Here is a 17,580-nt window from a genome sequence, read left to right on the forward strand (position 1 = left end):
TGGAATCTACGGTCAGCTGCTAGAGCGTCTGACCATCTGCTCTCCATCAGTGTGCTCAGGGCCAGTGCTCAAACCAGGCTGCAGTTGTGAAGGAAGGAGAGACTTGGAGGGAGCTCTCCTTGGAGACTATCCAAGGAGCGAAGCCCCGACTTTGGGTTCACGTACCTTTCAGGCACACTGTTCCAAGGCTTGAGCTTTCTGTTGATTTCCTTTGCATTTCAATTCCACTGGCCCATAACCCACATATTACAATAGTTCTTTCTCAAGAAAGTTCTAGGTGGGCAGAGGAAGCCAATGTCTTCTTGGCCCTGTTTTGTTTCTATTTTGATATCACTGTCCTCACCCAGACCAAATGCCATGTGCCAAGTGATATTTGAAAATTCGGAACATTTAGCTAAGCTCCAATTTACATGTAGGAAGACAGGAGGGAGAATTATGAACCCATATTTATTGATCACAGATACTGGGTATTTTATATGCAATCTCTTTTTTCATCCTCAAAATAACCACATAAAATAGAGGCTTATAAATGCATTACAAGATTTGCTTAATTTGTCCAGATAACTATTTTATTTTATTTTTAAAGCTTATTTATTTTTGATGGGGGTGGGGGGGTAGAGGCAGAGGGAGAGGGAGAGAGAGAGAAAGAGAGAGAGAGAGAAAGAGAGAGAGAAAGAGAGAGAGAGAGGGAGAGAGAGAGACTTTCAAGCAGGCTCCACACTGTCAGCTCAGAACCTAATACACGGCCCCAACGCACAAACTGTGAGATCATGACCCGAGCCAAAACCAAGAGTTGGACACTTAACTGACTGATCCACCCAGGCGCCCTAGATAACTATTTTACTTTGTGTCTGCAGCCTAAAGTTTACTTCTTCTTTCCTAAAAGTAGGGGCAGAGCCAGTGATTCTGGCAAGGTATACACTGAAGGGTGGAACAGACAAGGAGCCACCTAATATTTCTGTGTCATGGGCACTTCTGATGATCCCAGTCTTCAGATGGAAACACCTTTGCCTGAAACTTCAGACCCAGAATCAGAAGTGGGTATCACCCAGGTAAGCCTCTTGTAACTGAGTGGCTGAATTCACTAACAATGTTCTCACATGATCCCTCCTTCGCTTTTATGGAGTTTAACTCTCGGAGGTGCGGTAGAATTCCATCCTGGGGGCGGTAAGCGAAGTTCGGAAGTCAGGGAGACTGTTTACTCACCCTGCCCTTCTCCACACACTGGGTCACCATGACGATGTTGTGAACATTCTGTTCCCACGCCATTTTCCAGAAGTCATCCTTGGTGCCAGGAAGAGGTCCCTGAGTAGCAATGTATTCTCTTCTGAAGTTGTTGCCCTGTGATGAATTTACAACATGGAGAGTCAGGAACAATGGGCCTCCTCAGGACTGTAAACAGAGGGTTATCTCTGCAGACTACATGATATATAGGTCTTTGCCAGATCCCTGACTTGAGAAAAAGATACTAACACAAGTGTCAAGGCTTGGGAACAGGAAGGACAAAGGCCGGAACACTGAACTATTGTTAGGAGACTGCTTCCCATTTATTAGGCTGGGTCTATTCTAAGAGGCAATGGAGGACTCAGGCAATAATCTAGACTGTGTGTGTGTGTGTGTGTGTGTGTGTGTGTGTGTGTGTGTTTGTGTGTAGGAAGGGACTGTCTGAGGGACTGACTTGGATCAGGCTCTTCCCCTATTCAATGTAGGGGAGCTTTAGACATTTTGGATAGTTGACACGAGCGCTGGTTGGAGACATCGTACAAGGGAAAGTTAGGGGAAGGGAAACCACTGTTTATCGAGCATCTACCATATACTGTGGGGCAGGACTTCCACAGATCTTACTTAATCTTCACCACAACTCTATGAGCTAGGATATTTTCGTCCACTTATTCTGCACTCCAGGAAGACAGAATTACTTGCAGCTCCTAGCTGAAGTTCCTTCTCTCCTTGCCTCTCCTCGGGGCCCCTGCACTGTGTCACCTCTGCCACCCCCACGCCCGCCCACCCAAACACTGCCTCTCGGCTGGCTAGTCCTTATTTAGCCTCCATGTTTCAGCATGTTGCCTGCTCTGCTGAGCCTTCCTTTATCTTCAGCTCTGCGGGCTGGTGGTCTCCTCCCAGAAGCTCCTCTGGCCACCCCTAGCTTCTTGCTCCCCAGAGACCAGCAGCCCGGTGATGACCTGGGGAGCTTGTGAGAAATGCAGAATCCCAGGTCCTACCCAGCCCTGCCGATTCAGAGTCTGCATTTTAACAAGACCCCACATGCTGTGGATGTATGTTGATGGGGGAGAAGACTTCTCTAGCCTGCTTCCCATGGCATCGCCTTGTCATTTCCTGATGTCCCGACTCTTCTCTGATGGTCAGGATTCCACCTGACCTTATCCCTGTACATAGCTCAGCATCTGACTTATAGTTACTACTTAACTGTATAGTGTTTATTGGGTGAATGAATAATTATTTGAGGTAAATATTATTTTCCTCATTTTTTGGGAAAGAAAATGAGGCCCCAAGAGGTGACATAACTTGCCCGAGGTCACAGAGTCAGCAAGGGGCAGAGATGAAATTCAAATGTGAAACTGTCTGACCTTAAAGTCTTTTCCACTGTAGTGTGCTGTGGGAAGTTGGCAGGATGCTGGTCAGAATTTGAGCCCAATAGTCTGACACAACTTTTGAGTTCTGTCTTTGGTTTTCAAAAATCCAAATAACATTGAGTCAGCTCCCCTAGCTGGGCAGCCTGAGCCATGGAGCTTCCTTGGGGAGCTCTAATCTTTGCTGAGAGCTGCAGAGAGAGGACTAGCCTTGACAATGCCTCCTGAGCTCATTATCATCTTGTGTGACTATAGCCATTGTGAAAAATGGGCTCTAGCAGTGATGGAATTGCACCCCCTGTGTTTTATGTGCTCCCAGACCTGGGAACAGTGTGGGAGCATGTGGGAGGAAAGGTATCTGCAATGTAGCCACCCATCAAAGCTTCATCCCAGGCACTATGGCTTAATGGTTCACTTACAGGGATGTAGCTGGCATTGATGTAGTCTGAGCACGGGTCATCATCTACATTGGACAGCTTCACTCGAGAGGCATCATCTGGAAGGAAGTTGATTGAGAGTCACTGGATCTTAGGATGATTTTTTCTACTGTTTGATGGAAGGCTTGGTATTTGATGTGCATTAGCTCTGACCTCCAAAACACCCAGAGGGAGGTATTCTCATCTCCATTTGCAGATGAGGGTCAGACAGGGTGACTGATTTGCCAAGTTGCTCAGGCGGCCCATAAACACACAAACAAGCCAAATGCTCTTTGAGGCCCCCTCTGCTCTTTCCTTCATAACACTATACCTTTCCCCGATGGAGTGGCCGGCTCCCTTTCACAGCCGGAATAAATACAGTCCAGAACAACTATTTTCTACTGCCTCACCTGCTAGGGTCAGGATAATAAAAAATATATAATAACTCCTAACTTAGGACTTGAAGGAAACCCACACTGGCCTTTGCTGTTAACCCCATTACTGCTCCCAGGCTTCCAAGGAGGTGCAGTAGGACCACGTGGTGACATGTCAACAGCATGAGAGGTGTCATAGCGGGTTGCAAGCTGGTTGTTACCCACTGAAGGGAAGTGCAATAACATACAAGTCATTCCTTTTTAAAGGCATTCAGAGCCTCAGATCTTCCATATTCAGCTATACCATATTTCTTTAGCCCCATTTTATTCCTAGAAAAGAGAAGAAATGGCTAGAGGAAGACAGCTGGACACATTTCAACACAAAACTCACAGGGCAATATATTGTTGTATCGATTTTTCCCTCTGTTCTCCGGCAAGAGTGCAATGTCACATGATTGGTTTCGACCCACGTCTTTCAAGTCCTAGTAAGTCAAAAAGAAGTTTGCAGGTGGAGAATATGAAATAAGAGAAGGCAAATCATATAGTCCTCGAGATACATAATGATCTAACAACATGTCCCAGTAGTTGCTGTTTACGGAATGGCTCTGATCCCCAAAGCAGAGGAGCTGTTCTCACCTCCACTCTACAGATGAGGCTCAGACTGGATAACTAACCTGCCCCAGGCCACACAGGTGGCAAAGCCGGGAACCGAATCCACAGCCTGGGCACTTTTCACCAAACCACATTGTCTCCCAGTCCAGCAAAATGCCAGGTTAAATAATAGACAGAATTAGGTTTACATCTGAGATTTGTTAATTCTTTCTTAACGTCTTGTCCAAGTAGCACTTTGCTTGCTGTGCTGTTCTGGAGATCAGACTGGCCTCTGGGACCCAGTGGTGCATCAGCAGGGAATGGATTCGGGCATAAAAGAGCGGTCAGCTGAGATCCTACGGGTCAGCTCCCGAGCCTGATCAGCCTGTGACTCCACGGGAGACTCCACGTGGAGGGGAGGAGGGAAGGGAAAGGGAAAGGAGGGAGGCCGGAAGGGAAATTCTAAGGACTGGGATTGCTAAAGCATCACGGAGCCAAGTTGTACCTCGTATTCCTTGGATAGAAGGTAGTTGGAATCAGCTTGCAGCTTCATGAAGTGCCCTTCGAACTGATTTATTATTATTGGGCTATAGTTAAAAATAGAAAAAAAAAAAAAGAAAATTACTGACATAAAGGGAAACTGCCATACCCAATCTGGGTTGTATTTCAAAAGCAGATAATATAGTAATTAATGAGTTCTCTCTCTTACCAAGACGTTTTCCGGTTACTGTGAAGGACGCCAAAAGAAGAAAGACCTCGTTAGCAAATCTCACATAAAACAATCAACTCATCTTTCAATACATTATGTGAAGGAAAATGTGGCGCTCACCCTTTCTGGCCCAGGTTCAAGTGGACAGATAATGGTCGATCCCGGCGAATGCTCAGGCGGGCAGAGGGCCTTTCTCGACCAAGGCTGAAACATAAGGGAGAGGGTTTATATTCTGATTATGAAACTTGATTCAAACAAAATTTTCCATTTATGGTGAGGCTGTGCATGTCTGTGCAAATATGGATTTTTCAGTATTCATGTAGATTTACACTCAGCCAACGTCTCTTTGAGGGGAGGAAGAACATAAAGAAGAAATAGATTTTTCCCACTCAGAAACGGATCTCTGCAATAGCTGAAGATTTGTCTTCTGGTTTTTGGCTACAGGTCATAATCACTTCCCACACTCTCAATAAAACTTTCCTTAAAAAAAAAAAACCCAGTAAACCTTAGATGCAAGACATGACTGCAAGAGGGAAGACAATGTGCCAAATAAAACAAATTCCCTAAGAGGAGGGGGTGTGGCTTTGGGGCCACCTGCTATTTGGTTCTTTTTGGTCCCTTCTTAAATTAGCATGGCAAATATGACCACGACATGGTGATGTCAACCATACTTTTCAGCATATTTCAGAAAAGCACTTGGGTGGGCAATTCACAGACATCTCTATCCTCAGGAGCAAAAGGAGTTATTTCACATTCAAATGAAGAAGCTACAGATGGCCCCTCAGTCATTTGGCTGGGGCAAAATTCATCAATGGTCGAGGAGGGGCTGAATAAAACGAGTCACTGTTGGAGGGTTTGACTTGTTTTTCTCCAGAAACAAAGATGATTTAGCCTGGAGAAAGGAAATTCTTTTCCCTTCTTACTTCTCAGGCTAACGGGCATTTTCAAAGGCACCTTTAAAGTTGGGAGCCCAATCACCATAGGATACTTTGTACTCACCTAGCTTTCTGTCTGCAGATGAATAAGGCAACAATGGCCACCAGCATGCCAATTAAGAACAGACCGGCACTCACACCTTCAATAACTCCAAATAAAGGCTCTACAATAATCCAGAAGGAAATAACAAACCCAGGTAGGAAAATTAGTGCTAAAGAACAAGGAAGCCAGCTACTGAAATCCTGTCTCCCTGGGGACATTATTATGGAAGAATTCAAACGATGGCCACACTGGAGTATTTACTAGATCACGGAGGAGTGTGCAGCCGGGAGGGTGAAACACTGGCTCCTACACTGGAATGGCAGGTCAGTCCTTACATGTTTGAAGTTCATGGTGTTCAGCTTATAAAGGAATTTTGGACTCATTTGTGCTTGTTATGGAAAGGCCAGCAGTTTGCCACCAAGATAAAAATGTTATTTCAGGGGCGCCTGGGTGGCTCGGTCAGTGAAGTGTCCAACTCTTGACTTCAGCTCAGGTCACCATCTCACAGTTTGTGGGTTCGAGTCCTGCGTCAGGCTCTGCTCTGGCATGAGGAGCCTGCTTGGGATTCTCTCCCTCCCTCTCTCTCTCTCTCTGCCCTTCCTGTGCACTCTTCTCTCTCAAAAACAAACTTTAAAATAAAATAAATTAAAAAAATAAAAGTTTAAAAATCCTATTTCATTCATATGAAACAAGTAATGAGTAGCACTGGGGACTTTTGCAAATCCAGTGAATTACTGAGAGCTATTTTAATGAAATCTTATTTTTATTATCTGGTATGATACTACCTCTGGGAGTTTATGAATAGGTAAGAGTAGACTATTTTTAAAACAGCTTTATTGAAATACAATTCACATACTATGCAATTCACCAATTTATTTAAAAAAAATTTTTTAGTGTTTATCTTATCTTTGAGACAGAGAGACAGAGCATGAGTGGGGGAGGGGCAGAGAGAGAGGGAAACACAGAATCTGAAGCAAGCTCCAGGCTCTGAACTGTCGGCACAGGGCCCGACGTGGGGCTCGAACTCATCAACCGCGAGATCACGACCTGAGCCGAAGTCAGACTCTCAACCGACTGAGCCACCCAGGCGCCCCGCAATTCACCAATTTAAATTGTGTAATTCAATGCTTTTTGGTACAGTCATGGAGTCTGACAAACATCCAACACCACATTCAATTTTCTAACATTTTTGTCACCCCTCAAAAGAAACCCCATACCTCTTAGCAGTCACTCTCCATCCTTCCCCAGCTCCTGTCAACCAAAACTCTACTTTGTCATCATGGATTTGCCTATTCTGGACATTTCGTATAAACTGAAACATAAATAGGTGGTCTTTTGTCATTGGTTTCTTTTACTCAGCATAATGTTTTCAAAGTTCATCTGTGTTGTAGCGTGGGGTCAATGTTTCGTTCCTTTTCATAGGTGGATAATATTGCATGGAATATATAACATATTGTTTAGCCATTCATCCACTGATGGACACTTGGGTTACCACTATTTGGGGGGTTATTATAAATAATGCTGCTTCGAACATCCATGTACAAGTTTTTGTGTGTGCGTATGTTTTCATTTCTCTTGGGTACATAATTAGGAGTGGAGTTGCTGGTTTGGGTAGATGGTAACTCTAGGTTTAACATTTTGAGGAACTGCAGAAATGTTTTCCAGAGCAGCCAAACCATTTTATATTCTCACGAGCAATGTAGGAGGGTTCCAATTTCTCCATATCCTCGCTAACACTTGTCAGTGTCTTTTGATCACAGCCATTCCAGGGGGTGTGAAGTGATGTCTTACTGTGGTTTCGATTGGCATTTCCCCTAATGACTAATGATGCTGAGCATCTGCTCATGTTCTTATTGGCCATTTGTGTATCTTCTCTGGAGAAACATCTATTCATATCCTTTGCTGTGTGACTTTTTTAAAAAATGTTTATTTATTTGGTGGGGGGAGCGAGTGGGGGAGGGAGAGAGAGAGAGAGAGAGAGAGAGAGACAGAGAGACAGAGAGTCCCAAGCAGGCTTCACACTGTCAGTGCAGAGCCCGACACAGGGCTTGATCTCATGAAGTGTGAGATCATGACCTGAGATGAAATCAAGAGTTGGATGCTTAACCGACTGAACCACCAAGCACCCCTGTTGTTTGACTTGTAAGGTAACAGTTCTTCACATATGTTGGACGTGCGACCCTTATCAGATATTAATTTGCAAATAATTTCTCCCATTCTGTGGGCTGTTTTTTCACTTGCTTCATGGTCCTGTTTGAAGCACAAAAGTTTTCAATTTTGACCAAGTCCTATTTATCTTTTTTTTTTTTTTTTTTCCTTCTGTTGCTTGTGCTATCGCTATCAGACCTAGGAAATCATTTCTTAATCCTAGGTCACAGATTCTTACTCCTGTGTTTTCTTTCAAAAGTTGCGTTGTTTCAGCTCTTATATTTAGGTCTATGGAGCAGCCTGTTTTCGAACTTGCACTTGAAGCCCTTGGATTTTGTTTGTTCAATGTTGCTATTCGAGATGTATTAAATCAACACAGTCTTTTAATGTGGTTAATATTCTTTTTTTGGATACATGTTGACTATCTTCCTTTGCTGGACTACATACAATTTTTGTTGTTTCCAAATAGGAAAGAATTGTGTTTACAATGCCCCTACTTAACTTTCAATTACAAGCAAACACATCTAAGTCCTCTTAACTGTGTTCTGATCCCTTTTTGGTTTGAAAAGTGGGAGATTATCCCTATATTTGGCATAAATAGACGGGAGTGTTTGTGAGGCTGAGTCATCTTTTGTCATGCAGCATGAGAGACTGTTTTAGCTAGGAAGAAGAACTTCCTGAGACCAAGCATTGTGGAACACTGGCTACAGGGAAACGCTGGGACAGAAGACCGTATCAGGGAACAAGGTGCTGAAAAATGAGGCTGTTTGCAGCATGCTGGGAATATTCTGAGGCAATGCAGGGCAGAGGTTAAGGACTCCAGCAGAAAATGCCAGAATTCCACTTCTACTATCCTGGGCAAGTTACTTAAACCTCTTGGTGTCACAGGTCTTCACCTTTGAAATAGAGATGGTAACAGTATCTACCACAAAAGGCTATAGTAAAGATTGGATGAACTATTTCATGTACCAAGGTGATAGTAAATATTAGCTACTATTATTATTCAGGCTTTCCCTCTAGAACACTAGGGAAGTTTCTTTCATAAATTTATGCAGTCTTTTTTAAGTTAACATTTTTTTATGGTGTAAAAGTAACATAAGCAAAGAGGAAAAAAAATCATCTTATAATCCCACTACTTTGAGATATTCATTGTTAATACTTTAAGAACAATTTTTTTAATGTTTATTTTTGAGAGGAGGGGGGAAGGGGAGGGAGAGGGGCAGAGAGAGAAGGAGACACAGAATCCGAAGCAGACTCTAGGCTTTGAGCTTGTCAGCACAGAGCCCGACAAGGGGCTCAAACCCATAAACTGCGAGATCATGACCTGAGCCTAAGTCGGACGCTTAACCAACTGAACCACCCAGGAGCCTCAATATACTTTTTTTTTTTTTTTTTTTACATAAACGCTATGCCCAACGTGGGGCTTGAACTCACGACCCCAAGATTAAGTCGCATGTTCTACTGACTGAGCCAGCCAGGCACCCCTCATTGTTAATACTTTGGTGGTTTTCCTTCTAGTCTTTTTTTTCTATGCATTTCTATGTTTCTGCATACATACATTCTCACCTATGAGCAAAAGCCTTTTGTACTTATATTTTGGCCTGTGCAAGTTCTTAATTTGAATGTTTTTCACTCATATTTTTAAAAACTTCATTTTCAATTAAAGAAATCTGATACTTCTACTTTCTTTTCAAGATTAATGCGCATTCAGTCCATTCCCCTTTAGAAGTACGAGCAATTTCTCTAATCCACATCATGCATGATCACATAGAGATTAAATTCCAAGTGAAAGCACATGTTCCCCTGTTAGCCACGTCACCAGACTTAGGGGCTCTTGTAAGTGACACAGCAGTTGGTAGACTATGTGGGTAGATGAGGAGGTTAGCCTTACCTGACTCGGTGGTGATAGGCAAAGAGAAAAATGTGTCTGAGTAGAGGGGCTTCGTGAACTCCTTCAGGTCCTCATCAAACAGCTGTGTAAAAGCCCGAATGCTGATTCTGAAAGGGAAACCGATTTATTTGAGTACAAATTAGTGTCTGTCCACAGTAAAGCTGACTAGAAAATGTGCTCAAGGAGAAACAAGGTGGGCCCCTGGTCAGTATGTGTCCAAGGTAGGATATGAAATATGGAATCAGATAGACCTGGGTTCATTCATGCATTTATTCGTTTATTCGTCAAATGTTTACTGAGCCTCTACTATGTGCCAGTTCCTGTTCTAGGATCTGGGGATACTGCCAGGGACACAACAAAGACCGTACCATCCAGAGGCTACATACTCTAGTGTTAGAAGTCAGATAACATATATACAAATTCAATATGCTGGATGGTGATATGTACCATGAAAAAGAAAAGAGGAGAGTAAGGGAGAAAAACAGCCATGGGGATGGGTATATGGACCTGCTCTATTCAGCACGTCAGTGAAGGGCTCTTGGATAAGAGGACATGTGCACAGAAATCAGAGGAGAGTCAGGGAGGCAGCCATGCCTGTGTTGCGGCAGAGGGAACCACAGTGGGGAAGGCACTGAGAAGAAAGACCAGATGGGACCCAGCCTAAAGAGGAAAGGGAGGAATTCAGGATGGGCCTAAGATTGGAGCTCAGTCATTTGAGAGAATAATGGCATCACTGATAGGAACGGGCATCTCAACTGGGGAAAGAAGAAGAGCTTTGCTCGGGCTGTGTTGGATTTACAGTGACAGCGAGGTTGATCTCGAAGTCTCCAGCTGACATTTGGAGTTATTCCAGCCACCTGGACAGGAGAGCTGCTAAGGCGGCTGTCCACATGTCCATGTGGGACAGTGCCTGAGATTAGCTGGCCCTGAATTCAATAAGCAGCTACTAAAAGATGAAGTTGTAACCTCAGCCTGGATGAAGTCTCTTGTCCCCACCAAAAAACCTTGGTCTCATATTCTCTGGGTGAGCCAGGCCAGTCTGGATGGCCACACTCAGTTTCTGGGGACGTACCTTACTTAGAAAGGGTTTGAGATCATTTGAAGTGATTAAACAGGACAATGAGCAAAAAGACTTTGTGGGACATGTTGTTTGATTTCAGATTTAAGGGAATCTTACCTAGAAGAGGAAACAGACATCGTTATTTTTCCTCTAGGAAGGCAGAATGAAGCCCAGTAGGCTGAAGTCACAGGGAGGTGTAGTTTGGGAATATAAAGTCACTTTGTAACACCTACAGTATGAGCTGCTGCACAGGTAGTGAGCTCTCAGTCATTGAGGGCACTTAAGCAGAGGCTGGAGGAGAACCCGCTCTCAGAGAAGCTATAGGAGAGCATCCCTGCACTAAGTTAAGAAGACTGCCTCAGGCCAGCTATTGAGGTCTTTCTCTTTCAAACTGTAGATGGGCTGAGACTATGAGGCTTGATTTATATGGGAAAACTTTCCTAGTGTTGATTTAAATCCTACGAAAGTGAATGGAAGTCTCTTTTTTCCTTTAAAATAAATCTAGATTTGTTTCACCCAAATGTTCTGGGCAAATTGTTCTGCCCTCTGCCCTTCCTTCTAACTCATGCCCAAGTCCAAATGCAATCTTATAAAACGAACAAAATGATATTGATCAACCACATATATAATTTCCACCTCTAAAAGCTGCTTTCCAGCCGAAAGTTGTACTTCCAGGAATAACAGACTGTTGATGGAAGCATTGTGAGATGTCCCTCACGGGTAACAAGCAGTCAGCTTGTGTTAAGTGGGAAGGTGAGGAGTTGGTGTGTGTTGCTAATGCATTGTACTTTTGGAAAACGAAATGAGTCTCTCCGGTGAAAAGAGATTCTTCTATTTGTATAGTGATTTATAAGTGAAGAAGAATCTTCACAGACATGGTTCTACCTGATCATTTCCAACTTCTCCAATATAACAAGGAAGCTTATTATTATAACACGTCAGAGATTTGGAACCTGAAGTTTGGAGAGATTCTGTGTCTTGCTCCAGACCACAAAGAACAGCAGTGAAAGAAAACCAGACCCTGTGTTTTCTGAATCCTAGTCCAGATTTCTTTCTCTTATTTTCTCTTGGCTTCATTTCAGTTTGACAGCAATGACTTCTGTTGGAGGGATGGTAAAAAGGGCCCAGGCTAGGAAGCAGAGGTTCTGAGGTCCAGCTATCACTCTGTTGCTGATTAGATGAATGGCCCCTAAAGTTTTTTATGCCTTGGTTTCCTTCTTTGTAAATTAAAAGCATTGAGTGTGACAACCTTGACATGTTCTATTCTGAAATGCTAGCTGCAAAATGCAAAATACAATGTGGACGTAGATGAATAAGAACCTCTAGGAACCCAGATAGGAGACAATGACCTAGTACAGGATTGCCTTCAATTCAATGGGTCAGTAGGAGCTCTGCTCTTAAACTCTTTCCAAAAATGGACAGCACCACCACATTAGCATTTAGCACCCATCTGGATCCTACCTTCCTGGTCTTGTCTTCCCTGCTACCCCTTTCCATGCTCTTTCCCCAATTTGAAACTGAACTATTTGCTCTTCTCTAAACAATCTGTGTATTTCTTTCTCTGCACTTTGACTCCCACTCTTCCCTCCACGTTGAATCTCCTTCTGTCCCTATCTCCATATTTTCAAATCCTTCTCTACTTGTTAATGCTAAGCTAAAATGTTACCTCCTTCAAGAAGCCTTTTGAACCTTTACAGCATTTATTTACTCTCTTATGTCCTTCAACATTTCTGCTTATATTTTACAGACCTCTTCTGTATTGCATATATATGTGTGTGTGTGTGTATATATATATATATATATATATACACATATATACACATATGTGTATATATATATATTCAGTGTATACACATATATTATTTTAATTAACAGATATATGATAGTAATTACTTCAACTTTATATGTGTCCACAATCAGAAATCTATAGCACAAAGTTAGAGATCATGTGTTTCAATTTCTTTCATTTGGGGAAAATGAGGTCAAGAGAAGCTGACTACCTGATCGTGGTCACATTGCTATTCCATTTAGAATAGAAACAAAGCCTGGGGAGCCTTGATGGCTGAGTCAGTTAAGCGTCCAACTTAGGCTCAAGTCATGATCTCACAGTTCGTGAGTTCGAGCCCTGTGTCGGGCTCTGTGCTGATGGCTCAGAGCCTGGAGCCCGCTTCAGATTCTGTCTCCCTCTCTCTCTCTTGTGCTGGTGCTCTCAAAATAAATAAATAAACATTATAAAAATACTCTAGAATAGAAACAAAGCCAGATCAGCACTTTATTAACTTCCAAAATGCCTCCCACCCATCATGATCTGCCCTTTCTCTTCCCATATGGAATGGAGTTAATTATACACCCAGTAATAGGAACCCAGTAGCAAATGGGAAACATTACATTCGTTGACATAATAAACTTGCAAAGCAGCTAAACCTAGCATTTCCCATTTCGTCTCAATCCTCTTCCCCTCACCCCCCCCACCCCCCCCACCCCTCCCCACCCCCACCCCGTTCTCTCTCATCTCTGGAAAAAAGATGCCTGATAGCTTTGAGGGTCACTATGGTGACCATCATCTTGAGACAGGTAGAATTCTGACTGCATTAAGCTAGGGGTCAGCAGCCATCACACAGGATACCACGTAGTGTGTGGTTCCCCCACATACTTTGAAAGGCTGTGCCTCCTCTTATCAAGCATTATCTGCCTGGCATGCTTTTCACAGGACTGAACCAAATGTGGGGAAATATAGGGAAGCTGTGTTCTAGAAAACATGTAAGTATGGCATGAGTTGATCAAGCTATAATAAGAAATGTGTAAGTACTGATAGAGCAACTTGGGTCATTCCCTTATTTGTTCACAAACATTTAATGAGTGCCTCTTTGGGGCCAGGTATCTGTCATATTGTTTTGTCTCTATTAGACTACAAGCTCTCATAGTCTAGTGAAAAGGGGTAAGTAACCAAACAAAGGGCTGAAAAGTCCTGGTAAGTGAGGATTAGAGTGATGAAGGGTCTGGGTGCTGTGGAAATGGAGCTAGGGCCAACTGCCCAGTGTGGGTTGACAGGTTGATTGGGGTAATTTGAGGGCTGAGCTGGTTTCTGAAGTGTATGAAGGGATGCACCAGCCAGTCAAGGGAGGGGAGGGCATCCCAAATAGAGTGAAAAGAATGTGTGAGGGCTCAGAGGTATAAGAGACGCATGTCACTGTCAAAGGAACTCCAAGTAAGGGTTAACAAAAGGCAGGGTGTACTTGTGACAGATGGTAGGAGGCAAAGCAGGAGAGAGAAGGTGAGGGCTTTATGTGCCCTCTTTGGAATCTTCATTTACTCCTAGAAGTGATTGGGGACCACTGGAAGGCCTTAATCGAGAAGGGACATGACCAGGTTTGATGGATCATCTACGTTCCTCCTCAGGACAGCCCTGTGTTGTTTTGCAGATGAGAGAAATGAGGATTTGGGAATTGAAATGCCATTTCCAAGGTTACACAGCTAAGCGGCAGCACGTGAACTCAGTACAGGCTCTCCCAGGCCCTCAGCAGCCGTTACGAATGGGAAGGAGTGTGGTGGAGAGCGGTAGGCTCTGGGACAGACATGAGCCATCTACAGCTTCTCATTGTCCCTCTCTTAACTGTAGTAGTGACTCAGTCATCTTCTCTCCTTCTCTTTCAGAAAGCAAACAAACAAAAAACAGCCTCCACTTTCCAACTCACAAATCGAATAGAGCCATTGGGAGACTTTTGTTCAAATCTCCTTGAGTCCATGTGACCGAGGAGCTGAGGCATCTCTTGATTCTTACAGGAACTAAAGGATTCCAGGGCTCTGATCTCCCTCACATTTCTCCTTTGTTCTGTCTGAGATCTCACCTCCTTCAGGTAGGCTCATATGGTCTCTTCTGGAATAGAAGACCACATGAGCCCACCTCACTAGTAAGATCGTATGAGTTTACTCTGAAGATGCCAACCTGGGCTAGGGTGGAAATCACATTTTTATGGTGAGTCCTGGGCAGAGGGAGTTACACAGAGTTCCTGCCCAAGGTGAGTTTTCTGGTTTAGGAAAACTGTTGGCCTGCCTGTGTTGATTCCAGGGAGGGGCTGAGAATGTTCTCAGGTGTGATGCCATGTCATTGTCTCCTTTTGGAGAATGTAGGAAAGTCTCTGCTGAGACTCAGGGATGATATTCAAAATATGTAAGAGTCAGTAAGACCTGGACACTGACCAACCCGCCATAGAGAACCTGACTGGCTGCCATACTGGCTGGATGTCAGCTCTGCCAACACCTAAGAGAGACAGCACATTCTCTGCAGAAGTACTGATCTTGGATGCTTGTAGCTTCTATCCAAGATGGCAGCCAAGGTTCCCTTTTTCTTGAGGACTCTGGCTTGGGATGCTGTGTACTTCTGCTCACACTTGCTTTCGGGGAGCACAGTGTAGACCAAGGGCACTGCCAATTCCTATGACTGAAAGGGCCTGTTGGCTGCCATAGTGCTTCCTAGGGCCAAAGCAAACAGCTGCTCCTTTTCATCTGTCATCCTAGCAGGAGGAAAGGGTACTCCCATTCATTAAGGGGCCTTCGACTTCAAGAATTCTGTCTGGACCAAAGAGCACCTTCATCTTTTTATGCCTTAGAAGGTAAATAAATATGTGTAATTACAACCCTCACTAGAAGTAGAAGATGAAACTTCATATTTCTTGGGTCTCCCTACACTCAATTTTTCTGTTTGGACATCTTCGCAGTCATTAAAATAGTAAAGAAGTTGTTTTATTTGTACTAAAGAAGTTAGGAGAAAAAACAATCTATTAAGAACCTTCACTTCTTCATATAATGAATTAGAGCTTTTGCAGAGTGCCGAAGGCCGGCCTTCTTTACACATTACCTGTGAACGGGGGCAGGAATTCAACTTTTATAAATGATCCAGTAACATGTAGAACACTGTTGTAGTGCTGGTTATTAATCTACGGGAGCTCAAGTGCATCAGATGCCCAGACTGCTAAGGACCCAGTAGTGCAGCATGTCCCTTCTTGCAAAACAATACATCTAACCTGTAGGCAGTGCGCGGCTTCAGTGGTCCGTCACAAAATTTTTGCTGATTGGGATCGCATTTTCCACCCAGGCTCTCCATCTCTGCTCCAAGCTTAATGTTAAAACTCTTGGAGTTGCTGTCGGGACTTTCGGCACATTTGCTGGCAAAGTAATCGGTCTGATACATTCGGATGGAGGCATTGTGCCTGTATTCTAGGTAGGAGGGCAGAGGGTGCTGTTGTTCTGGCTTCAGCTCATCACTGCCTGGAGGGAGAGAACCCACAGTGAAGCACTGGCTTTCTCGTGACTTCAGTGATTCCTAACGAGGTTTCTACGTCTGCCTCCTCTCACCCACCATCACCGGTCATCTCCAAAGTGCAGACTCTTTGATCTTGAAGGAGGCTGCGAAATTCTCCTAACGAAGTTAATTTTAATTCACTTCCCCTAGAATGAAAATTAAAGTGTGTGGATACAAAATTTTATACACACGCGTACGTATATTTATGCACACACCCTGTCATTTTTCTAGGAAATAGAATGTGTGTATTTGAGAGGTGAACTCACTGCATCTGATAATAATGTGTTCCAGAACACCAGAAAGTTGGACACTCCCCACTGTGAGTCAGCCCACTAGACAAGCTCTCTACCTTGCCAATGACCATTGTAGCTGAGCTAATAAGGAAATCCCTATGACCTAGGAAATAGGGAAGAGATAAGAGAAATCAAGTTCAAGTCCAGAGCAGTCACCCAAAGGCACACTCCTCGGGCCACACCCTGTCAGATAATTGCTCCGTGTACAGCTCTCTGTTATCTTGAGTACAGTTTAATCCTGGCTCGAATTTGGCCCCTAGTGCGGAACGCTTCCCAGAACTCTTCTCTGTCCACCCAGCCTGCTGTGTGTTTTGGCACTGCAAACTCGTTTTTGTGTTGGCTGGAGGAAAGCATAATTAGGAAGATAAATATTATAGAGATAGGATACCATTTACGATGCATCGCAAGGAGCGGTATTGTGGGGGTTCACCACATCCCGGACTCTTGTTTAGTAAAATTTGCTCAAAATGAGTGGGTCTTGGAAATATTATCTTGTTGGCAGTAACTGAAAGGAATGCCGGGGCGCCTGGGTGGCTCAATCAGCTAAGTGGACGACTTCGGCTCAGGTCATGGTCTCCTGGTTCATGAGTTCGAGGCCCGTGTCGGGCTCTGTGCTGACATCTTGGAGCCTGGAGACTGCTTCAATTCTGTGTCTCCCTTTCTCTCTGCACCCCTCCCCTGCTCATGCTCTGTCCCTCTCTGTCTCTCAAAAATTAATAAATGTTAAAAAAAATTAAAAAAGAAAAAAAGAAAAGGAATGTTGCCTTTAAGATGAACATATATGCTATGAATGACATTTACATGAGATGGACTGTTATCTTAGATCACCAGGGAAGCACAGCCCAGCTCCATGGACATCAATAATCAAAACCCACATGGCCTGAGAACACAAGGCTGCCTTCTGGGTTATGGCTTCTTTTTGGTCACTGCCTTACATTCATGTAGTAAAACATCACCTTCACTACATCTTCATTAAATCTAAAATCTCTCCACAGTTTACTGATTTATCTCCAACTATGAGATGTAAGGAAATCTGGGATGCACCACTGGCCGTTGAAATTATTTAATTAGTTACGCACAACCAACTTTAGTACAATTAAATTACATGTCAAAGCACATAGACTGTTAGACACCCGGTGAGCTAAAGCACTATTTAGCCTAGGAGCTGCTCCAGCACTTGTCAGCTTTAAAGTTTCTCATTGTCCACAAATGTGTTGAAATAGAGAT

At 43.7% G+C, this 17,580-nt stretch overlaps 1 protein-coding gene across 3 annotated transcripts in view; it reads right to left on the reverse strand.

Moving 5' to 3' along the window:
- Positions 1-17,580, reverse strand: part of PTPRB (protein tyrosine phosphatase receptor type B) — a 115,203-nt gene that overhangs the window by 12,745 nt on the left and 84,878 nt on the right. For all 3 annotated transcript variants that reach the window (XM_060656980.3, XM_060656979.2, XM_060656982.2), the window contains 9 exons: positions 15,783-16,026; positions 9,699-9,805; positions 5,681-5,780; positions 4,802-4,885; positions 4,682-4,699; positions 4,478-4,559; positions 3,773-3,863; positions 3,011-3,087; positions 1,207-1,341 (listed from right to left, as the gene is read on the reverse strand). In XM_060656980.3, coding sequence (XP_060512963.2) covers positions 1,207-1,341; positions 3,011-3,087; positions 3,773-3,863; positions 4,478-4,559; positions 4,682-4,699; positions 4,802-4,885; positions 5,681-5,780; positions 9,699-9,805; positions 15,783-16,026 — 938 coding nt within the window. The remainder of the gene's footprint in view (positions 1-1,206; positions 1,342-3,010; positions 3,088-3,772; positions 3,864-4,477; positions 4,560-4,681; positions 4,700-4,801; positions 4,886-5,680; positions 5,781-9,698; positions 9,806-15,782; positions 16,027-17,580) is intronic.

The sequence above is a fragment of the Panthera onca genome, chromosome B4 (genome assembly GCF_046562875.1).
Source record: "Panthera onca isolate mPanOnc1 chromosome B4, mPanOnc1 haplotype 2, whole genome shotgun sequence".
Lineage (NCBI taxonomy): Eukaryota > Metazoa > Chordata > Mammalia > Carnivora > Felidae > Panthera > Panthera onca.